Raw genomic sequence first — 26,884 nt, 5'->3', positions numbered from 1 at the left:
ATCACTAAAAAAATGTTTTGCCAATTTTGAATTAATTTGTATTCTACCATTGTAGTTTTAACGAATGTCCCTTTTCTTGTGCTGTGAGCTGAGGACACTTTGCTTCTCCCTGTGCCCAAATCATTGTGCATGTGCTTACATCTTCTCTGTTTCAGATGAGTTTTTGGAGATCAGTGTCTTCCCAGTGCCGGTCTCTGTACCATCTCCAGTTCTTCCTGGGGTGCAGCCCATGCTGCTTAGGCTGTGCTGCTGCTGTAGATGGTTTGACCAGAGGTGTTTCTGTGTTAGTTTGTATCCCAGTCTTTGTCAAGTGTGGCATCTCTTTACTTTTCTCACCTATAGCTGGATATTGAGCAGATTGTTCCTTTGTGCTGTCCTCAGGGACTTGTGTGCCCTTTAGTCCTGCCAGTGCTGACAGGGCACAGATCTGCAGCCTGAAGGTCGGTCTCTTTGCCTGTAACATGTGTTGTTTTGTATGTGACATTTGGATGATGAACTGTTTGTCCTTGTGCTGTCTCTGTGGTCTGCACAGCTCTCTATGTGGTTCTTCTAGCCTTTTTGGGGAACTGTCCAGTTAAAGCTAGGTACCACAGGATCACTCTGCTGCCTGCTCCTGGCATGTACTCTAGCACCTGATCTCTCCGTCTTTTTCTTTCCCTGGTGGTCAGTCACACCCTGGCTTTGCACAGGTGTGCTGCTGTAGAGGTGGCTGAGCAGGAAGCTTTTCCTTCTCTTGCACAGCCCATGCAGGAGCTATATATAGCTGCTGTCTCCATTGGCCCCTCTGACCTTTCGAAGAAGGACAGGATCCCATCTATCCCTGATCAGCTGGAGCTGGTGGCCAAAGCAGTGTGGGCTGGGCCACTTGCCCCTGCACACTGCTGGGGACAGGCCAGTCCTCATGATGCCAGGGAGGTTCTCCAAGGGCTGGTGAGGTGACCTCTGGATCAGGAGCCAGGGGCTTGAGGGCAGTGGCCAGCAGTCTCCCACGACATTCCCTTGTCCTGCCCTCTCTCCACAGGTTATGCCACTCTCCAGGTTTGCTGGGTGCCTGCCGGTGAAAGAGAAGGGTTGATATTTTGCCCAGGCCCTTAGGTCCTGAACCAAAATGGCAGCTGGAGAGTCCCCTCCCGTAGGAGATGTCTTCATCGACTTGCAGCAGGTGAGGTGGGAATCCAGCAGCAGCGGGGCTGTCTCTTCCCCGGGGACCGTGCTCCTGCCGGCTGAGAGCGGGGCTGGTGTCCAGGCAGCGTAGGAGACACAGCCCGCATTTACTGGGGGCAGGTATGCACAAAGGGTGCCCTGAGGCTGCCCATGAGCCCATATCCTCTCCATGCAGACAGCAAACAGTGGCCCAGAAAAGGCCAGAGATTGCTCTGTGAGGTCCCTGTGCCTTCACATGCCTTTGGGTAGGTTACACAAGTGACAGGAGGAGCTGAGCAACTTGAAAGTAGACTATCTCCATTTAGGCTGGGCTTGGGGCACCTGTGCTAAGGTGAGAGGAGAAGCAGTCTCACCCACAGATACAGAGCTGCTCCTAGGCCACAGCTAGAGGATGGGGATGCGAGGAGAGGGATCTCTCGGCTAAAGCTGCCTTGCTCCCTCTTTCTGCCTAGCAGATTTGTCACAGTTGGGCCTCCTCCTGTTTCCATGGAAACACGGGAGTCCACAACAGCTCTGCACTGGCATTTCTGCTATATTGATGGAAAATTTTACCAGCTGCAGCTGCTCAGGAGAAAGAAAGAAAGAAGGAAAGAAAGGCCAGGGGACACCTGGTGTTGCTCATCTCAGGCCATTTCCACCAGCAAAAGGCAGAGAAGTTCCCATTGCCTGAAACAGGAGGGAAAGCCTGAAGAAGGCATCCAAGAGGAACCAGGAGTCCCTAGGTGTGTGGGGGGGAGGTGGGTAGGCACAGGGTGGTCACTGACCCAAGGGCAGCTCACCAGAGCAGGCATGTTCTTTCCTAAGGGGAAATACAGAGGAGGTCTAAGAATGAGAGAGATAGCAGCCCGGGCAAAGGGAGTACCAGAGGGCAGCAGTTAAATGTGACGAGAGAGAAATTCCAGCCAAACAAAAGCTATGCATTCCATCTAATGGGCAGAACAGGCAACTGCGTATTCCCTCAATACTTACCACTCAAGAGAGGTGTGGAGAACCACTAAGGTATCCCTGCAGAGTGTGCCTTAGAGCTTGCCGGTCTGTTCTAGCACTTAGTTTTGAGCAGTGCTGTGCCTCTGTGTGAGAAATTATGCCCCAGGCCTGTTGTATGGAGCCTGCTGCTCTTTAGCAAGCTGGCACTGTTGGAAGGGCAGGAGGATCCAGAGGGCTTTAGGAGTCTGCCGTGTTTGATTCTTACCTGGCGGTTTCTGTGCAGGGCAGAGATGACGCAGAGAAAGCCTCTCCTGGTGCCGAGGACGATGAGGACTTGGATAAGACTTTGTCAATCGAGAGATTTGGGGACCTGATAAGCAAGTCAGCATCAAGCAGTCTGGAGAAGCAAAGTCGCAGCTACAGTGAGAGAGATTTTGAATGTATGTAGGTTTTGAAACATTGTACCCCCTTCCACCTTCACCACCAGCCCTCACTCAGTCCCATGTGCTCTACAGTGCCAGGACTGCAGATTGTATTAGCCTGCTATTCACTTCCTTCCTCCAGAGTGTTCCTAAGGTGCCATGTACACATAGTTTAGCACCAGTGCCCACGGCCTGTTTCCAGTCTGTTCCTGTTTTCTCTGCCTCCATAGGCATAGCTACTGCACAGCCCACCCACCAGTGTAGCTCAGCCCAGGATGTTCGCTCACCTCCTAGACCAGTCTCTGAGACCTCTGCAGCTACTTCCCCAAGTTGAAATTTCCAGTTTAAAACAATTTTTCTTCTGTGTGGCTACAAAGAAACATCCAAATATGACCAGAAGCCAGGCTGTCCTCCCCTGTTTGAAAGCAGATGGCTCCAGTCAGACATGCCTGTGTATTTCTAAATAGCACTCAAAAATCCGTTGGGCTTATCAGATCAAAGAAAGAAACTGCAAAATAAAAATGGAATTTAAAGTGCTGTAGTTATCTCACCTGAATTCATCTGAGCAGCGTATCTATTCCTCTAACTGCTTTTTCATGATGAAGGCAACTGGTCTGCCCAAAGTCACTTTGGATGTTAAATGAGAATGTACCAACAAGAGTGACTGTAAGATATTGCCGGGTGTAGGTGGGTTCTATTACTTTGTAGTAACAGCAGTGGAGGGCAGGAAGAGGCCCCCATCCAGCAGCCTGTTTGTGTGGCAGACACATAGCAATGGTTGGGAGATTTTCCCAGTCTGTGGCTCTCCACAGTCACATAGTGCTTCTTTTCCAGCTTGGCTATGATGGAATACAACCTTGGGAACATTATGTCCCAAGTACATCACCAGGCTGTTTTCTGCTTGGCCACTCACTTCCAATGACTGTTATAAAAGCTTGCTGGTAAAAGTCTATTACTGTAGTGCACTTCAGCTGCTGTTTTTTTGCCTGTGTCATTTCCCTACAGAGGCTCCATTCAAGTAACACTTCCCATCTGGGCTCACAGTCACTCATACACATGGCTGCAAGGTGCTGATAGCTTTGCTGTGGGTTGAATTCTTGTCCTGCACCCATAGGACCTACCTGCTCAGAAGCTCTGCCTGTGCACAGGTGTGCGGGTTGGCTTGGAGGACATGGATGATCTGCTTGAGCATGCATGGCAGAAGCTTTTTGAAAATTTGACCAGAGATTTGTACTGTTTGGGGTTTGGGGTTTTTTTCCTTATTAATAGGAAAATCATTTTTCTTTTGTCAGAATCAAGCTTTTTTTCCTCCAAACTCCTGATGTATTTCTGTTGCCTGGGACATCAACCCTGGTTATCAGAAGTTTTATGCAGTTTGTATTCATAAAGCTGGAAGATCTGGTTAGGTCATTAGACTTTTAAAGATGACATACCAGCCCATAGAGGTGAATGCTCTCTGGGCTTAGAAATGTTTCCTCCTCCAGTTGAAGCCAGGAATTCCTAATATGTAGGCTCTTCTTCTGGGCTCCCTATCCAAATTACTTTTTCATATCTCTTGTATCAAGTTCACAGTGAGATGTAATCAAACATCTGGGACACTAGATTGGCAGTAACTTTCCATACAGGCAGGGAGTGCAAGAAAGGGAGCAGGGAGGGAGGGCAGGAACTGGATGCACAGGAGGACAAGGAGGAAGAAGAGGGAGGTATGAATCCTTTTGTGCTTGGGAGAGGTGTGTTTTTCCCGCCTCCAGACCAGCTCTGTGGAGATGTGATCAGTTGATATGAGAGGGCTGAGTGCAGGGGTGAAGAGAAGAGCAGAACTCCCCTCTTCTATGCCAGATTACACACCATCACTGCCCTTCCCTGCAGCCCAAGGCTTCAGTTTCCTTCTGATCCAAAACATAAATGTTTCTGTCTTGGGCTGAAGTGAAGAAGCTAAGAGGGAAAGATGGGCTGTGTCCTCACCAGCAGCCTTGTGCTGTTGAAGAAGCAACGTGTGTATAGTTGAGGTCTACCTTGCTGCTTATATTAAAAATTCGTGCCTGACCTATCTGTGGCATGCTATAGAAGTACAGCAGCAGCAGGACAGGAGGGTCTTTCTGCTACATCTTGTGAGTGAAATAGGGTACACCCAGTTAAGTCAAAGAAAAAAACACTTTTGAGAGAAAAGTGTTTATAAAGAGCCCAAACTCTTTCCAATTTGCAGACCATTCTAACTCTCTTCTTATCTTGCCACAAGCTGCTGCTTCTGAACGAGGGGGATGTGTGAAATATCCCTGCTGTTCCCAAGGGGGGAAACAAGGGAGAAAAGACTTGAGAAACCAAAGGAAAGGAAACATGACAGCAGAACAATGAACCTGCCTGGCTCTCCCAGGGAGAGGGTTACAGCCTACATTGAAAATGTCTTTTGAAGGTAGTTTTCACTATAAACAGATTTTGCTGCCATGTCACAGGAAAGCTGGGAAGGAACCAAATCAAAATAGACTGGAAACAATTCCTCAGGAAGAGCTGTCGAGCAACACCCCCTTGCCCAGTGGCCAGTGCCCCCCTGATTTCAACCGCTCCGGGTGCAGCCCCAGGACCTGTGCATCCTGCAGACTGTCCGTGGGACGCTTTGTGCCTGCAGCTAGCCCTGGCAGCAATGGCTTCTCTTTCTCTCACAGTGGGATGCTGAGCTTACCCTGTTCCCTGCCTGGTGCATTGCCTTTGTTTTGGAGTGAAGACTCAGAAATGCCCTTAATTTCTTCTCACTCCGTAATTCCCATGACACTCAGGTCAAGCCTGTATGAATTTCTCTTTGTAGATTAGTTTAAAGAAAAGTCTTTTTGCCCTGTTTCTTTACCCTGGTTTTTAAAAGACAGCCTCCTAACTGAACCTGAATTTCAGAGGCTGGTAGACACATGCCCTCAAAGTACCCGGGGTGTGGACTTAGGTTGCATCTGCACTGTTGCTCCTGTGGCTGTGTAGGAGGGACTTTCTGTCAAAGCCTGGGGAATAAATAAACTACATCTATTCAACTCAAAGAAACATTATACAGAAAAGAAATCACTATCATTTAGGATGGAAAAGACCTTTAAGATCATCAAGTCCAACTGTAAACATAACACCAAGTCCACCACTAAGCCATGGCCTAACCACTTAGTAGTGTCCCGAGAAAGTTTGTAAAGGACCCAAATCATGCTTGTTTGAGGATGCAAGAAATATTTCTCCAGGTTTAGGAAGGGGATGTTGCCTGGGGCAGGTCACTGCAGCTTTGCACAGCCATGCAAATGGCTTTTGGCAGCATGGGGAAAGGAGTGCTGCCTTCCCCAAGGCTGCTGTGGAGCTGTGTTGGGGTGGTTTGGCACTGCACAGGGGCTGTGTCCCCACCTACCCCAGTCTGGACACAGCCTGCCACATCATTGAAAGAGCTTTGCTATGTCCCTGCGGGCTGGTGGCTCTCCTTGCCCTTCCTGGCCCTTGATCTTCAGACCATACTGTTTCCTGGAGGGGCGCCTGGCAGGTTCCTCCCAGCCTCTTCCTGCCCCTGACTCTCTTTTTCTCTCTCAGTCCACCGCCAAACCTCGCACCACATCCATCATCCCCTTTCCACTCACCTCCCTTCTGCCCTCAAGTTCCAAAAGAGGCCACCCCGTGCCAGCAGGAGGAAAAAAAGGAGGAGGAAAAAGAAGAAAACCTCAATACCTCCCTCAGAGGTCACCCCCACCATCCAGGAAGAGGACGAGGAGGGAGAAGAGGAGGAAGAAGAGGAAGAAGAAGAAGAAGAAGAAGGAGAATCTGAGGCAGAGGAGGTCCAGGAGAAAGAATTCTCTGCAGAGTCTGAGGCTGAAGCTCGTGGGAAGGACACATCCCCTAAACTGGAGTCCCCAAGCAAACCAAAGGCAAGGCCAGGGCATGGCTATCTGGATGGGGCTTGAGTCTAGGGGGAGGTGGTAGGAGGGTGCCAGCAAGTGTGCTGCTCAGAGATAAAAAGTTGTAGCTGTGCAGTATTGTGGGAAGAGTGTTTTTGTCCTTGCTTGGCAGAGATGGCCACCAAAGGACAGTGACAGGTAAGTCATTGCTTGATGTGGATGCAGGAGTAGGTGTGTGTGAGCATTTTGGGGCTGTAAGACCCATGGGGGAAGATCAATGTATCTGTTCTTAAGGTTTCTAGTATAGTGTAGGGCTCAATATGACCAGTCCCAGGGTATGAGGCATGTGGGAAAAGTCATTGTGGCCCATTCTGAGGAGGCTCTGTGTGCCTGCATTGGGGTGAAGGCTGTCTGCCCAGCTCCTGCTGTCAGGACTGTTGTCTCTGCAGTTCACCGTTGGCAGCGATGAGGAGGAGTCCAGCAGCACTCTGGCTCCCGTGCAGTTCCACGTGGAGGAGGAGTGTGGCATCCTGTCCCCCATGCCTCGCTTTGCTGACCTACTGCAGGACAAGGGCCCCGCCTCTCTCCACAGGTAGGTGAGCAGTGCCAAGCTGCCTGTTGCTCTTCCCAGCTCAAGGTCACTGCACAGTCTGTCCCCAGGGGTCAGGGCTGTGCTTAGCCTAAACTTGCCTGCTGAGTCAGAAGGGACATGGGCCCCAGAGGGAGAGCATCTGTGAACAAGAGGGCTGCTCTCTGGTGGGACAATGATTCCATGGGACTCCTGCAACCTCCCTGGGTCCATGGGATCCCCATAGTGCAGGGTTAGAGGCACTGGGCTGCACACCTGGAGTGCCCTTCCTTCCAGCTAGCTTGTGCTGTCATGCTGAACTGCAAGCTGGGAAGCCCCGGGAGGGGACCATGAGGCCATCAACTCAGGGGTGGGTCCCCAGCACTGGGCACAAGCTGATCTCACAATGTGGTAGGAAAGAGGAGGATCAGAAGGAGCAGCCTTCAGGTTTTGTAGGAGATGACTCCTGGCCCTGCTCCTTCTCAGGAACTTGCTGGTCAGGGCTGGGCTGTGGGACCCCAACCCCTGAGGGCCACAGCCCATTCTCATTCACCCTGCTTACTACTGTCAGTCTCTTTGGTTCCTGCAGCCCCCCCGGGACTCGAGATCGTCTGTCACGTGGGTGGGAGAAGCGCAAGGCCTGGGGCCAGGTGGCGAGTGGACAACGGACAACCTATGACTTGAAGGAGAGGATATGTATTGGCAGCATGACCACCCTGGAGAGTGCAGCGTACCAGCGCGTCCCCACAGACGAGGCCGAAGCCCAGATGCTGGCATCTGCTGACTTGGATGGCATGAAAAGTGAGGCTTTACAACACTACCTGCATTACCAGTGCGTGTGTCCCTTTGTCCCGTGCTTCTCTTGTGTCCCCTAGCAGCCTCAGGCATGGTCTTCAGCTTGCCACAGGACCTGGTCCTCACCTTCCTGTTCCCCAGATCCTTCTTTTGCAACAGTGTCTCACCTCTGTCAGCTTTGCATTGTCCACAGTGTGTTTTCAGCATCTCTACTCCCACTCTCCCACTTGCCCCATGGATGCCTGCTCCTCCACCCATCCCCCTGTCCTCTCTGGTTCAGGGTTCCCAGCATTTTCCTGAGACCCAGCTCTCTCCTCTCCTGACACACTTTCCCAGTGATCAGCCCTCTGTGTGACGCCACCAGCTCTGGTATTGCAGAAACCTGAGGTGAGGAGCCTCCCCTGTCCTCTGCTCTTGTGGCAGAGGCAGCTGCCCCCTCTGGAGCGCCTCAGAGGGGGACTGCCCCTGTGCGTGGCACGAGGACAGAGAGAAGAGACGTCATGGAAATGCACGCTCCGGGCCCGAGGACATGGAGAATTCAATAGGTTGCTCTGCAGGCTGGAGAGGGAGGGAGACACCAGAGGGGAGTGAGGGAGAGGAGTGGTGCTGCACATGCAGCCTGGCTGTCCCTGAAGCACAGGGGCCGCATCCCTGGGCATCTGGCACAAGACCCCGTGGAAAAGGGAGGACCCTGCTCTGGAGGAGCTGGTGGGGCAGCCCCCCACAGAAGCATCCCTGGGTGGAGCCAGTCTTCCTGGAACCTCATCAGTCCTCAGGTCTGCTGCAGCCGGCACTTTCATGCCCCCTGAGCAGGGGAGCGAGGCACCGGGGCTGGCCCCAGGGCTGTGGTGAAGCCGCCCCAGGGGGACAGCTTGCTTTCCACACATCAGCCTGGCTATCCTGGCTCCTCATCTGAAGGCGTGTCGCTCATGACACCTGACCCTTGACCTTCACAAGGACAAAATGACAACCCTTCAAGAGAGAGAGGAGCCAGCAAAGGAATCAGAAGGGGGCAGCAGCCCGGAGGTTGTGATAAGCACCTGTATTCGCAACTCACTCGGCTATGAAGACTTTGATGAATTTGCCTTCAATTTTGAAGACTTTGATTTATGGGAGGCCATCAGAAACCATCTGGGCTACCCAGGCGGGGAGCCCACCTGTAAGTACCAGAGCAGTGACCCCATGGTTGCAGCTGTAGATCAGAGCCCCCAGCTACAGTGTATAATTCCCTCCTGTGTTTGTTGTCTGTACCCTCTCCATGTCAGGTTGGTCTTCTGGTTTAGAGGAAGTACTGTCTTCCCCACTGTGTGTCTGGGGGCACCAGAGGAGCTGCCTGTTGCCTGTGTGTCTGTGTGAGGTCTTAGTACTGATCTGTGTTGTAGTGCTGAAGTGCTTTCCTCTGTGCGTCTCGCTCAAGCAGCTCCAGAGGCAGCTGCATCTGATAAGCTGTTTGTGCTTATCAGGATGTGGCCCCTGCCGTGGGCAGAGAAAAAGCAGCTGCTCTGAGGTATGTATAAGGACAAAGAGATTTCTCCTTCCATTTGTAGCACAAGGTGGCTGTGCTGCTGCTCTGTTTGCTGGAATTTGAGTCGAGGTGCAGGTCTGACAGTGGAGGTGGGTATCAGGCTCTCAGCTCTGCACCATAGCCTAATTGCCCAGAGGAAAAAAATAACCTAGTCTTTGTATCTGCATGCTTGAGCATGGTTGTGAAACTAGCTGATGGCAGGCTGGCCGAGGTGCCTGGAAGGGGGAAAAGAGGAAGGAAGGAAGCAAGAGTGGGAAGAGCAGGGAAGGAGAGAATAGAAATCCTGAGAATCAAGAATGTCTTCATATTCTCTGCATCTGTTTCTATACCTTCATATCCCTTGCAGAGGGATCTCTGAGCTGTCTCAGAGATGGTGCAGAAACCAGAGCCTCACTCCCATCTCTCACAGGGGTCCTTCATTGGTACACAATGCTAAAAGGTGACCTACCTTGGGAGTGATACTGTTCGTAGCCATGGCTCATGGGTGGTTGTCCAAATGTCCTTATCTGGATCATGTGTTAATTTTTCAAGGGATTTTAGGAGTGCACATGGGTGGGTGGTGCACCCTATGGGAGGGTTATGTCCCAGTACTAGCCCACTAAACAGCTTTACACAGAAGAGTGGGAAAGCAGAGTGATTGTAACAGGAGCTCAGGATGCCTTGGTTCAGCTTCTGCCTCTGCCACAGACTGTTTGATCTCAGGCAAAAGACTTAATTTGCCCTGCCTCCCAGTCCCAGCATCATGTTCTCTTTGTCATCTGTTCCATCTTTACAAGCCTTCAGGGAAAAAAATGTCTGCCCATGTACTTCTGCAGGGACCAGCAAGTGGGGATTAGCTTCTGGCTGTTACAGTAACAAGCCTGCTACTTGTTACTGTAAATTGATAGAGCATATAATAGTAGCAAAGTTCAAAATAGAAACCTGGAGCAAATTGGTCCCATCAGCTGTCCTAAGCTGAATGAACTGTAAATTCAAAGTGTGAAGAAATTGTTCCAGGTTCACTTTGGAAAACATGGCTATTCTTGGGAAGGTAGAAGGGGCAGATCACTCTGCAAGGTGTGATAATACATCGCTTACAAAGTGGGGAAAGTGGGCTTTCTAGTAGTTAACGCATTCATTGATTGCTACAGCTAATACTGCAGGTGCACTGTACAGTCAACTCCTAATTATTTTTGTATAATGAATCCACATTGTGGATTAATCCTGCAGAGAGGTATGGCAGAGTCAGACATGGCTGAGACACCAGTGTCTGTTTTGTACAGAGCCAGTTTACTTTCAGCCAGTGCCACTTGCCTGGCTATTCACTCCATGGCAATGCCTCTTCCAGGAGCAGCTCAGATCCAGGAGGAATCAATTTGCTTTTGAACAGAATAGAGGCTTTGGTCTCCTTGCATTCTTTTAAGTGTTTCGAGCATGGGGAGTGCTGGGCCTGGGCACCTCGCTGGCAGCAGGGAAGAGCTATTCCTATCACATTGAACTTAGCGTCAGCCAAGAGACACCTGGGCTCTGTGCAGGACAGGGAGCAGCTTTTTCCAGAAGCCAGCATAGGCCTGTGTCTTACAGTATGTTGATTAGCACTTCATTTAGTCTAGTTTTAAATATTTCAAGAATCAGAGTTCTAAGTCTCTTTTTATATGTTTCAAGAGTCCGAGTTTTAAATCTCTTTTTTCTTGCTATAACTTAATCATTGCAGATAGCAGATTGCTCTCTAGTACTGATACAAATACTCTGATGCTTCTTTCTGGTCTTCTTTCTTGTGGATTGAGGGAAATGAAAGGAGGGGAGCAGGAGCTATGGTGTAAATTGAAGGCAATTGCCTGCTAGCAATGGCATTCTCGGGGAAGACTTTAACCAGTGCAGTCATATTTGTCATATTCAGATTTAAGCTGGTGGAAAAGGAACTTGTTCATCTGAAGAAATGTGACTCTGGAAGCTAACATGACAAGATCATCTTCTGGAAGAGACTGTAGGAGATGCTGTGTGGGAGGGTGACATATCAGTTCATAGTAGTGGAGCTACCACAGGAATTGCTCTCTGTCCTCTGACATTTTCACTGTCTTCACACTCAGATGCTGGGGAGCATTTGCACAGCAAGAGCAGTACTCCCTGGGGAGTTTGGCTTCAAGCAAGAGGGACAGACCTATGCCCTGAGCCTATCACCCTTTGGTCTCAATCTAAGATCCTGTCCTGAATAAGGACCTCAGATTTAGGTGCTCTCTTGAGCTTGACTTTCATTGGGGAAAGCACCAATCTGACAGGACACAGAAATGGTCTCTGTAGAGCAGGTTGGAGCACTTCAGCTGGGTTCTGCGTGGGACTCCCAAAACCAGTGGTTCTCCTAAATTAAGACCTGGTGCCCACCCTTGCTCCTCTGAGTTGTATTCCCCAGCTGGCATCTCAATAGCCACAAACACTGCCAAGGGAGAGCAGCAAAGATCTCTTCTTAGACTGCTGTATGTAGGGCTCTGGAGATGTGCCTTCCCTGATGCTCTCTGACCCTGCAGCACTCTGATTCCTGTCCCTGTCAATGAGTGTGGGAGTCACTAGAGGTACTATCAGGAAACGTGTCTCCTTGCTTTTTATCTGTCCTCCAGCTGTTTTCTGGCTAAGACTAGATGCCCGTGGATGCTTTCCAGGGCTTTTGTTGAAGAGCACTGTGTAATAAGTTGTCATCACTGTGAGGAAAGCTTGCTGTGCTCTGTCTTGCTGGGCAGAGTGTACTCTGGCCCCAGTTTTCCAGGGACACAGAGTGAGAAGGAGTCCCAGGGTGCATATGAGAATGAGAAACTGCAGGGATTGGAGCAAAAGTGCCAGATACCAAGATCATCTGCCTGGTGGACTGCTTGTTTTATGCATGAGCTCATACTGAGTGTGCTGAAGTGGCTACTGTGCGTGCAGGAACTGAGAAATCCATGTGAAACTCCATGGAAGCCCCACACGTGCCCGGCTCCCAAAACGTTCGTGGTGGTTATTGGGCAGTTATTGGCTCCTATCGACATTGTGGTGCAGTAAGTGGAGCAGGGAGGAGTCCTGCCATCAGCAGGATGTGCATCAGCAGGGCAGCCAATGGGGGAAAATGCCCTGAGGTTCACTATTGATTCATTTTATATTTAATTTAGCGACCCAGATTTCCAAGGTGCAAGGCCATGGTGTGCCTGGCCTGATGCTGGGTGTGTCTTTCCATGGCAGAGATGTACAGATATTTTTCTGCAATATCAAAGAGACCACTCAGACTTAAAACCCTGTGATTTTTACAGTCTCTCATGCCCTGAAAGCTGCAGGTCTTGAAGCTAAGTGCAGAAAGATATGTGCAGATGGAATATTCACCCCAGCTAATGGAGAGCTGCCCTTGCTCTGCCAGGGAGAAGACCTTGGCATTGTTTTACAAGCATGGCCAGCAAACCTCGATGGACCGAAACTGAGCAAAAGCCCTGACTCCACAATCTAGTTGGGCAAGCCTGCCTATCCTGTAATGAGGCTCAGAGGCTTTCCACATTCCGATGGGTTGTCCATGCTGAGAAAGATACACTTGATGTCTCTGGGTAGTGTCCGGGGAAATTCTCCCTATCAGGCTGTTGCCCAGGTGCTGTTTCTCTGGCATTGCAAAAGGGCTGGCATGGTTGTGGCTGCATTTTGGTGGGCACTGGCTAGCCAACAGCACATTGATGGGTCTGTAGAGGAGCATCACCAGCCTGTCTGGAGGCTTTGTGAGGCTTTGCCTCAGCCAGGCAGTCTTTAACACAGACCGTTCCGAGGGCATTACGGCGGCACTGCGGATCATCTAGAAGCAGCGATAGCTCAACTTCACTGCCAGCCTCTGAGCCAGCCCCAGGCTGCAGTGTTATCCTACAGTCTCATCACACAATTAAATAAAACAGACATTGATATTTCCTTATGTCTCCCAGACCAGCAGCTAAATATCCTTCCCTTTCACTGCCCTTCATGCTTGCTGAGCACCCAGCCAGGTGCCTGCCTTTGATGTGTGGTTGCAGAACTGTGCAGGCAAGGCTGCAGGTTGCTTTTTGTTGGGGGAATATGGGGAGGATTCCCATGCCACTTGTTCGGGTACAATGAGTAAAAGCTTTTGTGATGAAGCCCCAAGTGTATGCACAGCCTAGGAGGAAGCTGCCTTTGTGAAGAGGTTAGCTCACAGACATCTGGAAGAGTTGAAAGTAGGCAGATGAGGCAGGAAGGATCTTCAGAGTTCTGGAGGACAGTGGTGAGTTCTCCAGCTGCCAGGGCTTTGATAGCCTAAGTTAATGAGAGAAGGATGTGCTTGGATGTGTTTTCCTGCCAGACAGTGTATATCCACTAGACAAATTGGTGGCCTTTTTTCCTTTCCTATGTCTTCAGGCCACCGCTTTGAAGATAACCCAGGTGTGAGGAGGCATCTGATGAAAAAACCATCTCGGAGTCAGATCACCAGGACAAGCAAAAAATTAGCATCAACTCCATCTGTCAAGAAAAAGAAGAAGAAGAAGAAGTTGGATAGAAAGCCCCACGAGGTATCCATGTGCTGTCCTCCCACACTTGTTCAGAAACCATAAATCAGGACTGGAAACATGCAATTTATAAAATGATAAATGTGTTTCAGTATAATTAATTCTTTACATGACCTTGAGGATGACATTTTAAGCTATTATCCGTTATCATGAGAGGTAAAAATATGCTTTTTTCAATATAAGTGGAGATTTCCCTGAAACCACAAAGCTTTGACCTTTGGAGACACATTAATAGTCACAGAAATGGTGATATTGTTGTGGAAGTTGGCAGCACAATAACATCACTATCTCTGATAAGTGTGGGAAATTTAGGGGGAAACCAAGAAGAAGGCAGAGGACAAAATTGCTGTAGTTTAGTAGAGAGGGATGCAGCATTGCATCATTCTTTCCTTTCTGCCCGCACCATGTGACTTGGAGCTTTCTGGTGCTCCATGTGCTGATGGAAGCTCCTGCCATGCTGTCAGTGATAGTTATCCTGGCTGCTTCTGTGCAGTAAACCTCTGGTTAAACTATGGCAGGTTTGTTCCAGTAGCGTGTCAGACCAGGCAGTACCTCGAGAAGAGAGCTGAGATTTTCTGTGTGCTGCTGGTAGAGCTGTGTGCATCTCGTGTCCTCACTGTAATCCACACTAGGTGTTTGTGGAGCTGAATGAGCTGGTGGTGGATAAGAACCAGGAGATGCACTGGAGGGAGACAGCCCGCTGGATCAAGTTTGAGGAGGATGTGGAGGAGGATACAGCAAGATGGGGGAAACCCCATGTGGCTTCACTGTCCTTCCGCAGTCTGTTGGAGCTCAGGAAGACTATTGCCCATGGTGAGTGTGGAGGAGCAGACCAGGGTTTGTCTCTTGCTCTAGGACAAGTTTTGCTGGATAGCTTCTGTTGCTCTTAGGTCCCTCACTGGAGGCACAAAACAGTGTCTGTGTCCAGGCTTCCTGTAGGGTCTGTGGAGACAGACATCCTGCAGCCTGTTCAGCAGGGTTTATATTAGCCCAAGGGTGCCTGTGTTGGTTCCACGCTCTGCTTCACTGGTCTCAGGCACATGGAAGCTGCAACTCCCAGCTGTGCCTTGGCCAGCAGATCATGGACCAATCTTTGGTGTGGAAAGGCAAGTTTGGTCAGAGTGGGAGACTGAAATGAAAGCAGATGCCAGAAATACCACTGCATCTTGGAGCTTTCAGGTTCTCTTGGGGCAAGGGTTTACAGAAAGGACATGGGGCACTTGGACATGGGCATTTCTCAGCTGAATCTACCCCAACCAAAGCCTGGCTCCTGATGGAACAGCTGTGTCCCCAGAGTGTGTATGCAATGAGGAGTGTTGCACTGTAGGAGCAGGGCTCTTCCCCTCATTGCTGGCAGGTGCCGTCCTCCTTGACTTGGAGCAGACCACTCTGCCTGGCATTGCTCACCTCATGGTGGAGACCATGATCATCTCTGACCAGATCAGGGCAGAAGATCGAGCCAACGTGCTGCGTGCCCTGCTGCTGAAGCACAGGTGGGTGGACATGGATGCGGGCTCCCAGGGCTCAGGGGTTATCTGTGAGCCCCAGGTGGCAAGGGAGGCAGGTCCCCTCATGGCCACCACTCTCCCTCTCAGCCATCCCAATGATGAGAAAGAGGGCTTCTTCCCGAGGAACCACTCCAGCTCCAGCATGAACTCCATCGTGGGAAACCACCATCACAACCACACCACAGACACGTGCGTGCCCCTCATGGGGGAAGAACGCATTGAGATGGCTGACCCCAAGGCAAACGAGACTGAGTGCAAGGAGGTGAGGGTAACCTGGGGGCATTGCTGTGTCTTTTTCCACATTCTGGGGACAGCAGTTGGCTGACAGCAGGCCATGGTGCCCACCTCTGAGCCCCTTCATGGGGAAACCTTGTAATGTGAGGACTGAGCTCCCTGGATCACCTGGAGCTCTGGAAGTCAGGTCGCTGCATTATGATTTTGGTACCTAATTTTGGGTTTGCACTGTGTGCAGATGTCTGCTTGAGCATGTAATGGCAGCAGCAGCCCTGGCACTTGCAGGGTGGCCTTTGCCGTGAGGGTGCCGTGCTGTGAAGCAGGCATTGGGTGTGCAGCCAAGGGAAGCCCAGCTGCATTTATGCCAGTGGGGTGCAAGGCAGTGTAGGGAGACTAAGCATGGGGACTTCATGCTTAATTGTTTGTATTCTTTCCTGGCAGAAAAACCCTCACCTTCATAATTCTGAGGGTCATCGTAAATACTTGAAGCTGATGGAGAAAATCCCTGAAGATGCAGAGGCCACAGTGGTCCTTGTGGGTAAGAGATGACATGTAGAGTCCCCCAGTGACTAGTGCAGATCCTGGTGTGGCCCCAGCTGTCTGTGCCCTCACTCGCGAGGGATATTTGGTCGTCTCATACATCTTAAACTGCGAAGTGAGCCTGGTACACTCCCTCTTTGGTGAGGGTTCACATTCTGTTTGTGTACAGCAAATATGTGGCCTGCCAGGGTAGTTCTTTTCCTAAATTAAAGAAGAGGTTGATAGACGCTGCTGCTGGGGGCTGGGGCCCAACCTAGGGGTGGGACTTCTGACAGGCTCACAGGATGTCAGGTTTTGCAACTCAGAACCCTAACCCTAACCATAAACCATAAATCTTAACCCTAACCCTAAAAATATCCTGAACACTAACACCTAAACCTAACACCACACCCAACCCCAAACCTAACCCTAACCCCGGAACCCTAATCCCTAACGCTAACCCTAACCCCAACCCCCAACCCTAACCATAAACCTTAACCCTAACCTTACAACTAAACCCTAACCCCTAACCCCAAGACCAACCTCAAGCCCAAGCCCAACCCTAACACTAACCCCTAATGATAAACCTAACCATAACCCCAACCCTAACCGTAAACCTGACCCTGACCCTGACCCTGACCATGACCCTGACCATGACCCTGACCCTAACCCTAACCCCAACCCTATCCCCTAACCCCATCCTAACCGTAACCCTGAACCTAACCCTAACCCTAAACCCTAACCCTAAGCACTAACCGTAACCCTAACCCCTAACCCTGAACACTAACCCTACTCACTAACCCCCTCACGCCTAACCCTAATCCTAACCAAACATCCAACCCCAACGGCAACCCCAACCCTAACCCCTAGCCCCTAACCCTAACCCCTAAGCCTAACCCTCCCCCCTTAACCTCACCCCCTAACCCTAAGCCCCTAACCCTACAACCTAACCCTAACCCCATAACCATAACCCCTAAACCGCTAACCCTAACCCTCTAACCCTAACCCCCTAACCCTAAACCCTAAACCTTAACCCTTACCTAACCCCCAAACCCAACCCAACCCCAACCCTAATCCCTAACTCCAAACCCTAACTCCAAACCCTAACCATAACCCCTAACCCTACGCGCTAACCCAAACCCCATAACCCTAACACTAAACCCCTACTCCTAATCCTAACCCCAACCCCTAACCCCAACCGTAACCCTAACCCCTAACCCTACATTGTAACCCTAACCCTTAACACTAACCCTAACCCTAACCCCAACTGCTAACCCTAACCTTAACCCTAACACTAACCCTAACCCCTAACCGTAACACTAACCCTTAACCCTAAACCTTAACCCGAACCTAACCCCAAGCCCAAACCCAACCCTAACCCCTAAGCCTAACCCCCTAACCCTAAACCCTAACCCTAAAACTAACCCCCTAACCCTCACCCCCTAACCCTAACCCCCTTACTCTAACCCCGAACCCTAACCCTAAACCCTAACCCTAACCCCCTAACCCTAACCCCAACCCCCTCGCCTCTGGGAGTCCTGAAAAGACTCACAGAATGTCTGGTTTTGCAACTCAGAAGTAGGTGAGTGATGCCTGCTGGACTGATGGCCAGGCCATCACCCTGCGCTTTGATCATTGCTGCTCTCTTTTTTGGCCACTTAACACCTTGCTAGCAGCTGGGCCTTGTCCCTGACCACTGTTAGCTGCTGGCTGTGTGTGCCAGCAAGCTTTGAGTTGATACAAACAGGGCCTGGCTTGTGGCAAGGTCTCAGGTATTGACTGTAGCACTACCAGGACATATTTCTCTGTACAGATGGGCTGTAAGCAGGCAGGCTTGAGCATCAGTGGGCTTGGTGCCTTCTGATTGCAAGAGTATTCCTTTTTGGCACTTTGCTGGCATTAACTTCTCAGTAAACCCTGCTATGCTATAAGCAAAGTAAATGCCATTGTCTACCCAGTAGATTAAAAGCTCAGGCAAAGAGGCTTGGCAGTTCAACCAAACTGATGCTTAATCATGACAAGGCCAAATCAGATTCATAAATGCACTTTTGAGTACTGAAATAACTAAACATTGGCTTGTTTCTGAGCTAAGGCTGTGTCTTGGGGTTTGCTTTGACTCGCAGAAGGCCCAGATTTGCCAGCCTGACACAGAACACAGCTCTTTGCTGGACACAGATGGCAGCAAGATCAGTAATAATGCCAGAGAAATACCAGTATTCAATAAACATTTGTGTTCGATATGTGGAGGAAGTGGCTGGTGTGCTGAAGGATGCGGGAGTACTTCCCAGTCTGCTAGGAACTGAGGAGACTGCCAAGCACTGATGAGATGCAGACATTGTGAAACAAAATGTGCAGTTTGCACCTATGAGTCTTTAGAACACTGACTTACTTTTCTCTGAAAGAAAAATGTTTAGGAATACAGGAACATAAAAGGTAACAGAAAAAGCTCATAGCATCAATGCTCAAGGAGGGAAGAACAGTGAGCCAGTACCTATAGGCTGTTTAACCTGACATCCTTCTCGGCCAACACAGTGGTAGAGCTAATATGGGATTCAATTAATAAAGAGCTAAAGAATATGAATGTAATTATTGCCAAGCAGTAAGGTTTATGGGAAATAGGTCATGTCAAGCAAACCTGATTTAATTATTTGATGAGATTAGAAGTTTGTTTGATAAAAGTAACATGTAAGAGGTTCCGTTCTGTAAGTGGGAAGCAACCTTCTGATTTAACCTTAGCCCCTTATACTGTAAGTAGAGCCCATCTGTAAGGGATTGAGAATGGGCTAACTGGGAGGCTAAAGAAAGTACCACTGCATGTGAATGATCAGTGAAGCATGGAGCAGTCCTCAACATAAAGTTCAGTGCTGCGTCCGTGGTCTGGAGAAAGTACATGACTGCAGGGCTTACAGGAACCTCCAAAACCCCTGTCTCTGCTGTTACAGGCAGCCCAGTACAGCTCAGTCCAGTGATTAACTCTGCTCCAAACATTGCCCCCTGGTAGGTTGTGTGCAGTTTCTGGAGCAGCCAACCATGGCCTTTGTCCGACTAAATGAGGCCGTCTTCCTGGAATCTGTCTTGGAGGTCCCAATTCCTGTCAGATTCATCTTTGTGCTGCTGGGACCTAGCCAGGCCAACATGGACTACCACGAAATTGGCCGCTCAATCTCTACCCTCATGTCTGACAAGGTGAGGAGCTGATGGGCAGTGATGCTGTAAGGGAGCTTTGCTGGCTCCTTAGAAGACAGTCCTGAGATGAGAGCTGTGCAAAGGCTCAGGTGGGGTAGGCAGGTGTGAGCATCTGGGATTTTTAAGATCAGCCTGGCTTGGCCAAGGAAGAATCCTCCAGAGCAGAGGAAAGAGTAGGACAGACACTTACTTGGCTGGGACTGAGTGTGCTAGGCTGGGTGAAGAAAGGGACCATGTGTAATAGCAGGAGAAAAGGGCGACCCAGGGTTAGAGGAGTGATGTTCAGTTGACATTTCACAGAGAGGTGGGGAGGCTGAGTGATGCCTGTGACCGTGGCACCTGGCCCAGACCACACTGACAAAAAATCTGAGCAGTTCCTGGGGACTATTTTTAGGTGTTTGAATGAAGCTTTCTAGCTGAGTCCCATGGCTGGGGCTCCATGCAGAGGAGCACATCCATATAGGAGAGATGAGGAGGCAGGAAGGTTTTTCTGCCAAGCAAGTGTACTGCTAGAAGTCCCCCATGTGTCTAGATGGTAGTGAAATTGATTGTCTTGGTAAGGAACTAAATGCAAAGGAAAGACAATCTGAGCATCTGCTGCATACATCCAGCGCAAGAGGATCAGAGGTTCACAGGTCCTTCCTGCTGATGTCGTGTAATTATAAGCAAGTAACAAACCTTTCTGTACTGCCACTACTGCACAACTTTCACTGGACTGGAGACTAAAAGGCTCAATCAGAAAAAGTGCGTTAGAGGCAGCAAGATTGAAAGATTCCTTCCCTGAATCGGGAAGGGACTCAGCTGAGAATGTATTTTTAGCCAGAAGAGGTGAGGTGCCATTCCGGCTTCAGTGCTGTGTTTGTGGGCAGACCTCGTTTATTTGAGCCTCTGCTCCTCTTGTTGGAAGAGCAGAGCCAGCTGCTGCAGCCGGGGCCGGCCGCAGCAAGGTTACACAGTCCTGGCGCCATGGAGAGAGAGTACAGTATCATTTACATTGAGGCTGTGGCTCCAGGGAGTCTGTGTGCTGCAGGGACCTTAGCTGTCCCCTACCTCCTTTACAGGCTGTTCACTCATTCATCATCCTCCAGCCTTTTCTCTGGAGGCATGTTCCAGAGGCAGTGCAGCACTTACTTCCACCTGTTTGCCAACACCTCCCTGCCTGGTCTCCTTAGTCCTTCCTTGCTAACCTGCTCTCACTGTCAGAAATATCTCGCCTTTTCTGCCTAGTTTCCTTTGCATGGCTTCCCTCATGCTGTAAATGCCTATTTTCTCACTTTCTTTCTGTCTCCCATGTGGACACTCCCAAGAGTCTCTTAAGCTCCCTGCTGAGGTCAAGGTTTTTGTGCTTTGTAACTGGTGCTTTAGACCTCTACCGTCTTCTCCCTCAAAACAGGTGGCAGGATTCAGGAGTGTGGGTCACAGAGTAGTGAGATGAGTAGTGGATGGAGGAGCAGAATGTTACTCTAAAGGTCACAGCACGTGTTGTTTTCCCAGGCTGTAGGTAGCTGGGTCTAGCCTTGGTCTGAGCCTTCACCCTTTCTCTTTTTCCCTGCCCCTTCCAGCACTTCCATGAGGCTGCATACATGGCTGATGATCGTCAAGATCTCCTCAATGCAATCAACGAGTTCTTGGACTGCAGCATTGTCATCCCCCCATCAGAGGTGGAGGGGAAAGACTTGCTCAAATCCATTGCCACCTTCCAGAAGTTGCTGCTGAAGAAGAGGAAGGAGAGGGAGCAGAAGTCCATGAAGGAGGGCACTGCTCAGGAAGCCAAAGGTCTCTCCATTCACATTTGGGCAAGTTTGTGCCTAGTGCCCTGTGTGCCCCAGTGGGCCCTCCCCTCCCAGAGCTCAGCAGAGGGGTGAGCAGGGCCTGGATCCTGCAGTGGGGAGTGGGGAGCGGGGCAAGGGGAGCAGGACAGTGGCTGTGGGCAGCTCTGGTGTCTGGGGACAACTGGAGGCAGTGGGATGTGCTGTCGCAGGGGGCCCACCAGGCTAATACTGCTCTATGAGGTATTGGGGAGAGGGACAGCCCAAGGGCCCAGCTGTGTTCCTTGCTGAAGCCCTGCCCTCCATGCACCTCCAGAGCTGTGTGAAGTGAAAGCTGAGGAAGAAGAGGAGGAAGCTGAGGATGACCCTTTGAAGCGAACCGGGATATTTTTTGGAGGTCTGGTTCGGGACATAAAGCGCAGGTACCCCAAATACCTCAGTGACATCAGAGACGCCTTGCACAGCCAGTGTCTCGCAGCCGTTCTCTTCATCTACTTTGCTGCTCTCTCTCCTGCCATCACCTTCGGGGGACTCCTAGGTAATGGGCCTGCTTTCTGGTCTGCTCTTTGCACTCTGGGACACTGGCTGTGTCTGTGTGATGCTGTTCTGGGGTGGGCTTTGGTGCTGTTTGCTCAGGGAGCGTGGTGGTGCTGTGCCTCGGCTGCTGCCTTATTCCCTCCCTGCCGTTTGGCCTCTCCAGCCTCGGCTGCCTGGCCTCCCTTTGTGCTCCCTGCCTAACACAGGGCACCTCTGACTGATGGGATGGGGACCTGCCTCCTCTGTCTGGAGCTGTGCAGCCTGCCTGTCTGTGGTGATGGTGCCTATGTCCACACTATAACACTCATACATTGTTGTCTTTCCCAGGAGAGAAAACTGAGGGTCTCATGGGGGTCTCCGAGCTGATAATCTCCACCTCGGTTTTAGGGATCCTCTTCTCCCTGCTTGGAGCCCAGCCACTCCTGGTCATTGGCTTCTCAGGGCCTCTGCTGGTGTTTGAAGAAGCTTTTTACAAGGTACCTGTGAGGCAGTGTCTGTGCTTGGCACCTGCTCAGTCTGTCCTTGCTCTGGAGAGGGCGGCTGGCATTTCTCAGCTCTACAAAGAGTCTTTATTAATGTGAACTCTTTGAGTCCTTCCAGGCTGCTCTCAGCTCAGCCAGGGCTGCTCTTGGCTCTGTTGACCCTTTGTGGGTCCCACTACAGGAACTTCTATCTCCTGTTGCTGCATCCATTATCCCTTGAGGTGTGACACTGATAACAGCACTCCTCTATATGCTTGACTGTGAGGAGAGCACTGTCCCCCAGCCCTGTGCTGCAGCTCATTGGCATAATGAGCACTTGTAGTTGCATCCTAAAACTTTCTTGTTCTTGGAGCTTCCTTTGAAGACCATTTCACCACTTTTACCTCTGTCCAGGTTTCCTTTTATGGGAGCTCAATAACATACCACCCATTTGGGACATGCCATATACATTACTCCCGCCTCTAAGGATGAGCCCAAGGGTGTGTGCAGAGGTATCCTGGCCAGCCAGGATGGATATGTTTCTTTCTCAAGTAGCATGACCTTTTTGCTCTTGAAAGCCTCCCTATATCACTGTACCTTCAAGCAGTGGATCTAGTTCTTCTCCTTGTGTCTGACTCCCAGCATGTCTGTGTCTTTGAAAAAGCATGTTTTTTTCTACAGCTGGATTTTCACCTTGTCAAGAGTTCGGAGCTGGTGATGCTATGGCAGAGTGGGAATTTCTCTGCTCTCCTATGACTGCACTTCTCACTGTCTGCTTTTGCTTTGTCCAGTCACTGTATACAGAGGAGTATCTCTGCCTGTGGTGGTACTGAGGAAGGCTGCAAAGGGAGGGGTGTGATTTGTCCTGGAAATAGTTGATGTATGTGGAGCAGAGGCATTAGAGATGGTCTCCTCTGTGGTGACAGCCTGGGGGCTTCTCTCCACACACATACAACTGTCTGTATGCAGGGTGCTGTCTGAGATCATGGCCTTTATGCACTGGGATGTAGCTCAGGCTCTCCTTTGTAGGGAGCAGGCTTGTGCTGTTGAGTGCATGGAGCAATGGAGAGCTATGTTTGAGCAATGGCAGCTCCATATGGGTGGGATGGGACATGTTATGCATTGGCTGGCTTCAGCAGAGCATGAAGGAGGTACTGTTACAAAAACTGAAGCAGTAAAGACCTGCTTGGTGTGAGCTGTCAGGTATTAATGCAAAGTCTGCAATTTTACCTGTGATTCTAGCCATGAATTCACTGATTCTGTGCTGGGTGCTTGAGCAGATGTAGATGCTTTTTTTCAGGACAGTCTTTGATCTTAATGGGGAGTGGATGGAGGAGGCAGCCTGAGGAGCCATGAGTAACTCCTTCCCCGTTCCATTTCAGTTCTGCCAAACACAAGGCATTGAGTATCTGACAGGCAGAGTGTGGATTGGTTTCTGGCTCATCGTCTTCATCTTCATTATCGTGGCAGCAGAAGGAAGCTTCTTGGTGCGCTACATCTCGCCCTTCACCCAGGAGATCTTTGCTTTCCTCATCTCCCTCATCTTTATCTATGAGACCTTCTACAAACTGTACAAGGTGAACCTTCCCTGGGGAAATGGGCTGCTACATCTCTTAATCCCTCAGGAACCTGCTGCTTTAGCACACAGGAGGCGAGGGAACAGGGCCAGCTCAGCAACAACTTTCCTAGACGTTCTGTAGACCAGTTCTTTGCTGGTCTCATGCCTCAGCCCAGCTGGCTCCTGTGCCACCACAGAGGGTGGCAGGAAGAGCCCTAATGTCTCTCTCCCCTTCTCTTCCTGCAGGAGACATTAAAGAGGGGCCACTTTTCTCTCCCCAACCCTCTCCAGCTGGGTAGGTTGTGAGGCGAGGTGACGGATGCTGGGATTGTCCGTGCCCACCATCTACTGCCCTCACCTCTCCACAGAGCAGGACACCTCCGCTTCCCCCTGCCCCCAGTAGTGACAGTGCCCCCTGCCCCTCCCTGCAGTAACTTGTCTGCTGCTTCTCTCACCTGCTCAGGTGTTTGCAGAACATCCTTTGCTGAAGTTCTACCCACCAAACGTGCAGAGCAGCCTGAATGCCAGCGTGCTCTCTACAGATGCCATGTCACTGGGAACCAGGATGCAGCCCAACACTGCTCTGCTCTCCCTCATCCTCATGCTGGGCACTTTCTTCATTGCCTTCTTTATGCGCAAGTTCAAGAACAGCCGCTTCTTAGGAGGAAAGGTGAGAAGTTTGTGGGATTCACATGTTAAGGACAAGGGACATGCCAAATAAATGCTTCTGGCTATAGACCTTTATTCTCCAGAACACTTGGACAGCCCCCAAAGAAACACCAGGAATCCTTTAAATACCTTGCAGTAGGGGTGGTAGCCCACGCTTGGGTGCCAACAAGAGCAGACTGTTGATGATGGTATCTGCACTGTCCTGCTCCAGTGAGGCTTGCTGGAAAGTCCTCTGGACTTTGGGAAAACTCCTTGGACTGGATACCTGTCTGTTAAACTAGAATATAAGAAGAAGAGCTTACAACTTCTTCTCTTTGGGCATCTCTCTACATGCAGGATCTCTGTGTAATACCTGGTACACTGTCTGAATAGGCCAGCAGGAGCAATTAGCCAGTCATTTAAAAGCATGTTATGTGGACGGTGGGATGCACAGCCCCATAGGTCAAGGCTGGGTTTCCTCGCCCTGTCCATCAGCAGCGCTCAGGTTTGGAGTGGTGCTTGGCCCCATCTGGGGCTTCTCTTTGCCATAGGCTCCCAATAGCAGGATGCAGGCATGCAGCTGGCCTGTTCCTTTTGCTAATGACAGGTCTGTGTTCTGCAGGCACGGCGGATCATCGGAGACTTTGGGATCCCCATCTCTATCCTGGTCATGGTGCTGGTAGATTACACCATCACTGACACATACACACAGGTAGGTGCCAGCATTGCCCTTGGAGCCTCTCCTGCAGCCCAGCAGTGATCCCTGTGGCACTGGCCTGCTCTTGTGCAATGGGAAATTAGTATTTCCTGCCTCTTTAGTCATAACAGCAGAAAGCAAACAGAAACATTCCCCTCATCCTCACTCCCACGCTGAAGGGAAGCTCCAAGGGTCTTGCTGAGGCTGAGGCCAGAGCTACAGGGGCTGGAGTGCCCTGGTATTCCTCTGGTCTTCCAGCTGTTAGTAGGGGAGGGTTCAGGGGCTTCAGGGAGATTCAGTGCAGTTCATTCCTTGTTTGTAACTCTGAACACTTGCAGTCAATCAACAAGACATAAACTGTTTATGCACACTGAAGAAGGTGGCATGTAGAATGGTTTGAATGGGGTATTTGTCATGAGTTTAGTACTCAACATACTTATTCTCTCCTTGACTGTAGGATACTAATATTTTGATCACTGTATCTCAAACACAGGTTTTTTTTCCCAGTTTGTGCACAAACTTAAGTTTGTTAAGTTAATGTTATTGAGCAAACATATCTCACAGGTTTCATTTTTTCTCCTTTTTCAGTAGATATGGAGGTGGTGGGGGGGGGTTTTTTGTTGTTGTTGTGGGGGGTTTTTTGTTTGTTTTTTTTTTTTTTTGTAAGATTGGGAAGAGGGTGAAAAGTATTTCCTGTTCATCATATAAGTTCTTTATCAAAACAGCTCAAGGCTTGGTGGAATCCAAATGCATTTTTGTTCATTTGAATTTCAATGAAAAATTTCGGTCTATCAGACATCAGTAAAATCATGCACTTTGTTACATTCTTTTCATACCCTTCTACATTTCTACAGTTAATATCAAAAGCATTATCATTTTAGTATTAACTCAGCATATGTACAAAGCTTTCCAAGAAAATGGTACTTAGTTACACAGCTTAACTCAAGGACAAACATTCCAAAAATATTCTTCATACTTATGCTGATTAACATAAATGCAAATCATAAACTCTCCCTGCAGCGCAGAGAGCAGAAATTGCTGTAGAGCAGCACAGAGCCTAGGGTTCAAAAGCTGATGAATGCTGGGTCAGGATGATGTACAGCTAGGAGTCTGTGTGGTCTGATGGGAGCACAAACATGATATTCCCTCTGAACATGGTCAGGGTGAGGTCATTTCCACAGAATGTGGCCACTTCTGGGGTTTGCACTGCAAAATAATGCTGTGAAATATCTCAGAAAAGCCTTGGAAAGTCTGGAAAGCCACCTCAGAAAATAGTCGGCAGTTCAGAACACTTAATTTGTCCAAGGAGCATTTTAACTGTGGTCTGCAATTAGTGACATGGGGGCGAGGTTCCTGAGAGAAGATACTTCTTTTGTCTCTTGGAAAAAATGAAGGGTATTTAAGTAGCTGAAAGGAAAAGACAAAGGCCCATGTTAGGGAACATGGGTTTTTTTGCATTGAAGGGGATCATCCATGAGAAAGTCCTGCTCAGTTTAGGGTAGCTTATACCATCGTCTGAGGCATTCAGACCAGGGAGAGCAGAGGATCAAAGCCATGTGACACTCTGGGCTTGTTTGTATTAATGAGTAACTGCTGGGTTTTGCAACTCCATCACCAGAAGCTGAATGTTCCCTCCGGCCTGTCGGTCACATCCCCTCACAAGCGTGGCTGGTTCATCCACCCCATGGGCAGTAGTGGGACCTTTCCACTGTGGATGATGTTTGCCTCTGCCATCCCTGCCCTCCTGGTCTTCATTCTTATCTTCATGGAGACACAGATCACTACGTGAGTACTTCCCCCTCTGACCTCAACCACTGCTAACCCCTAGACAGGCAAGAGCAGGATGGGTGCTAGTTCACTTGGAGATGCAATGGACATCGCAAAGGAACAACAAGAGCAGGATCCTGGCCATTTCAGACTGTAGCTTGGCTTCTCCCATCATCTTTTGTCTCCCCTCTTGGCCTATGGTGTGGTGGAGACCTGCCTCAGTCAAGCACAGGAGGAAACTTCTAC

General features: G+C 49.9%; 1 protein-coding gene across 2 annotated transcripts in view; it reads left to right on the top strand.

The window, feature by feature from the left end:
* Positions 1 to 26,884, top strand: part of SLC4A3 (solute carrier family 4 member 3) — a 34,996-nt gene that overhangs the window by 3,899 nt on the left and 4,213 nt on the right. Inside the window, exons 2-19 of one of the 2 annotated variants that reach the window (XM_066190082.1) lie at positions 1,022 to 1,162; positions 2,375 to 2,531; positions 6,063 to 6,394; positions 6,814 to 6,956; positions 7,522 to 7,733; positions 13,606 to 13,757; positions 14,387 to 14,567; positions 15,112 to 15,247; positions 15,350 to 15,524; positions 15,938 to 16,034; positions 19,017 to 19,201; positions 20,764 to 20,977; positions 21,287 to 21,508; positions 21,835 to 21,983; positions 23,351 to 23,545; positions 23,990 to 24,196; positions 24,797 to 24,886; positions 26,490 to 26,656. In XM_066190082.1, coding sequence (XP_066046179.1) covers positions 1,109 to 1,162; positions 2,375 to 2,531; positions 6,063 to 6,394; positions 6,814 to 6,956; positions 7,522 to 7,733; positions 13,606 to 13,757; positions 14,387 to 14,567; positions 15,112 to 15,247; positions 15,350 to 15,524; positions 15,938 to 16,034; positions 19,017 to 19,201; positions 20,764 to 20,977; positions 21,287 to 21,508; positions 21,835 to 21,983; positions 23,351 to 23,545; positions 23,990 to 24,196; positions 24,797 to 24,886; positions 26,490 to 26,656 — 3,068 coding nt within the window. In that variant the 5' untranslated portion in view covers positions 1,022 to 1,108. Of the gene's footprint in view, positions 1 to 1,021; positions 1,163 to 2,374; positions 2,532 to 6,062; positions 6,395 to 6,813; positions 6,957 to 7,521; positions 7,734 to 8,238; positions 8,887 to 13,605; positions 13,758 to 14,386; positions 14,568 to 15,111; positions 15,248 to 15,349; positions 15,525 to 15,937; positions 16,035 to 19,016; positions 19,202 to 20,763; positions 20,978 to 21,286; positions 21,509 to 21,834; positions 21,984 to 23,350; positions 23,546 to 23,989; positions 24,197 to 24,796; positions 24,887 to 26,489; positions 26,657 to 26,884 lie in introns of those variants that run through there. The other variant, XM_066190083.1, reaches the window with a different exon arrangement.

The sequence above is a fragment of the Chamaea fasciata genome, unplaced genomic scaffold (genome assembly GCF_029207755.1).
Source record: "Chamaea fasciata isolate MVZ Bird 193981 ecotype frontalis unplaced genomic scaffold, bChaFas1.0.hap1 SCAF_8, whole genome shotgun sequence".
Classification (NCBI taxonomy): Eukaryota; Metazoa; Chordata; class Aves; order Passeriformes; family Sylviidae; genus Chamaea; species Chamaea fasciata.
The sequence above is the reverse complement of the archived record's forward strand: the minus strand, read 5'-3'. Positions and strand labels throughout refer to the sequence as shown.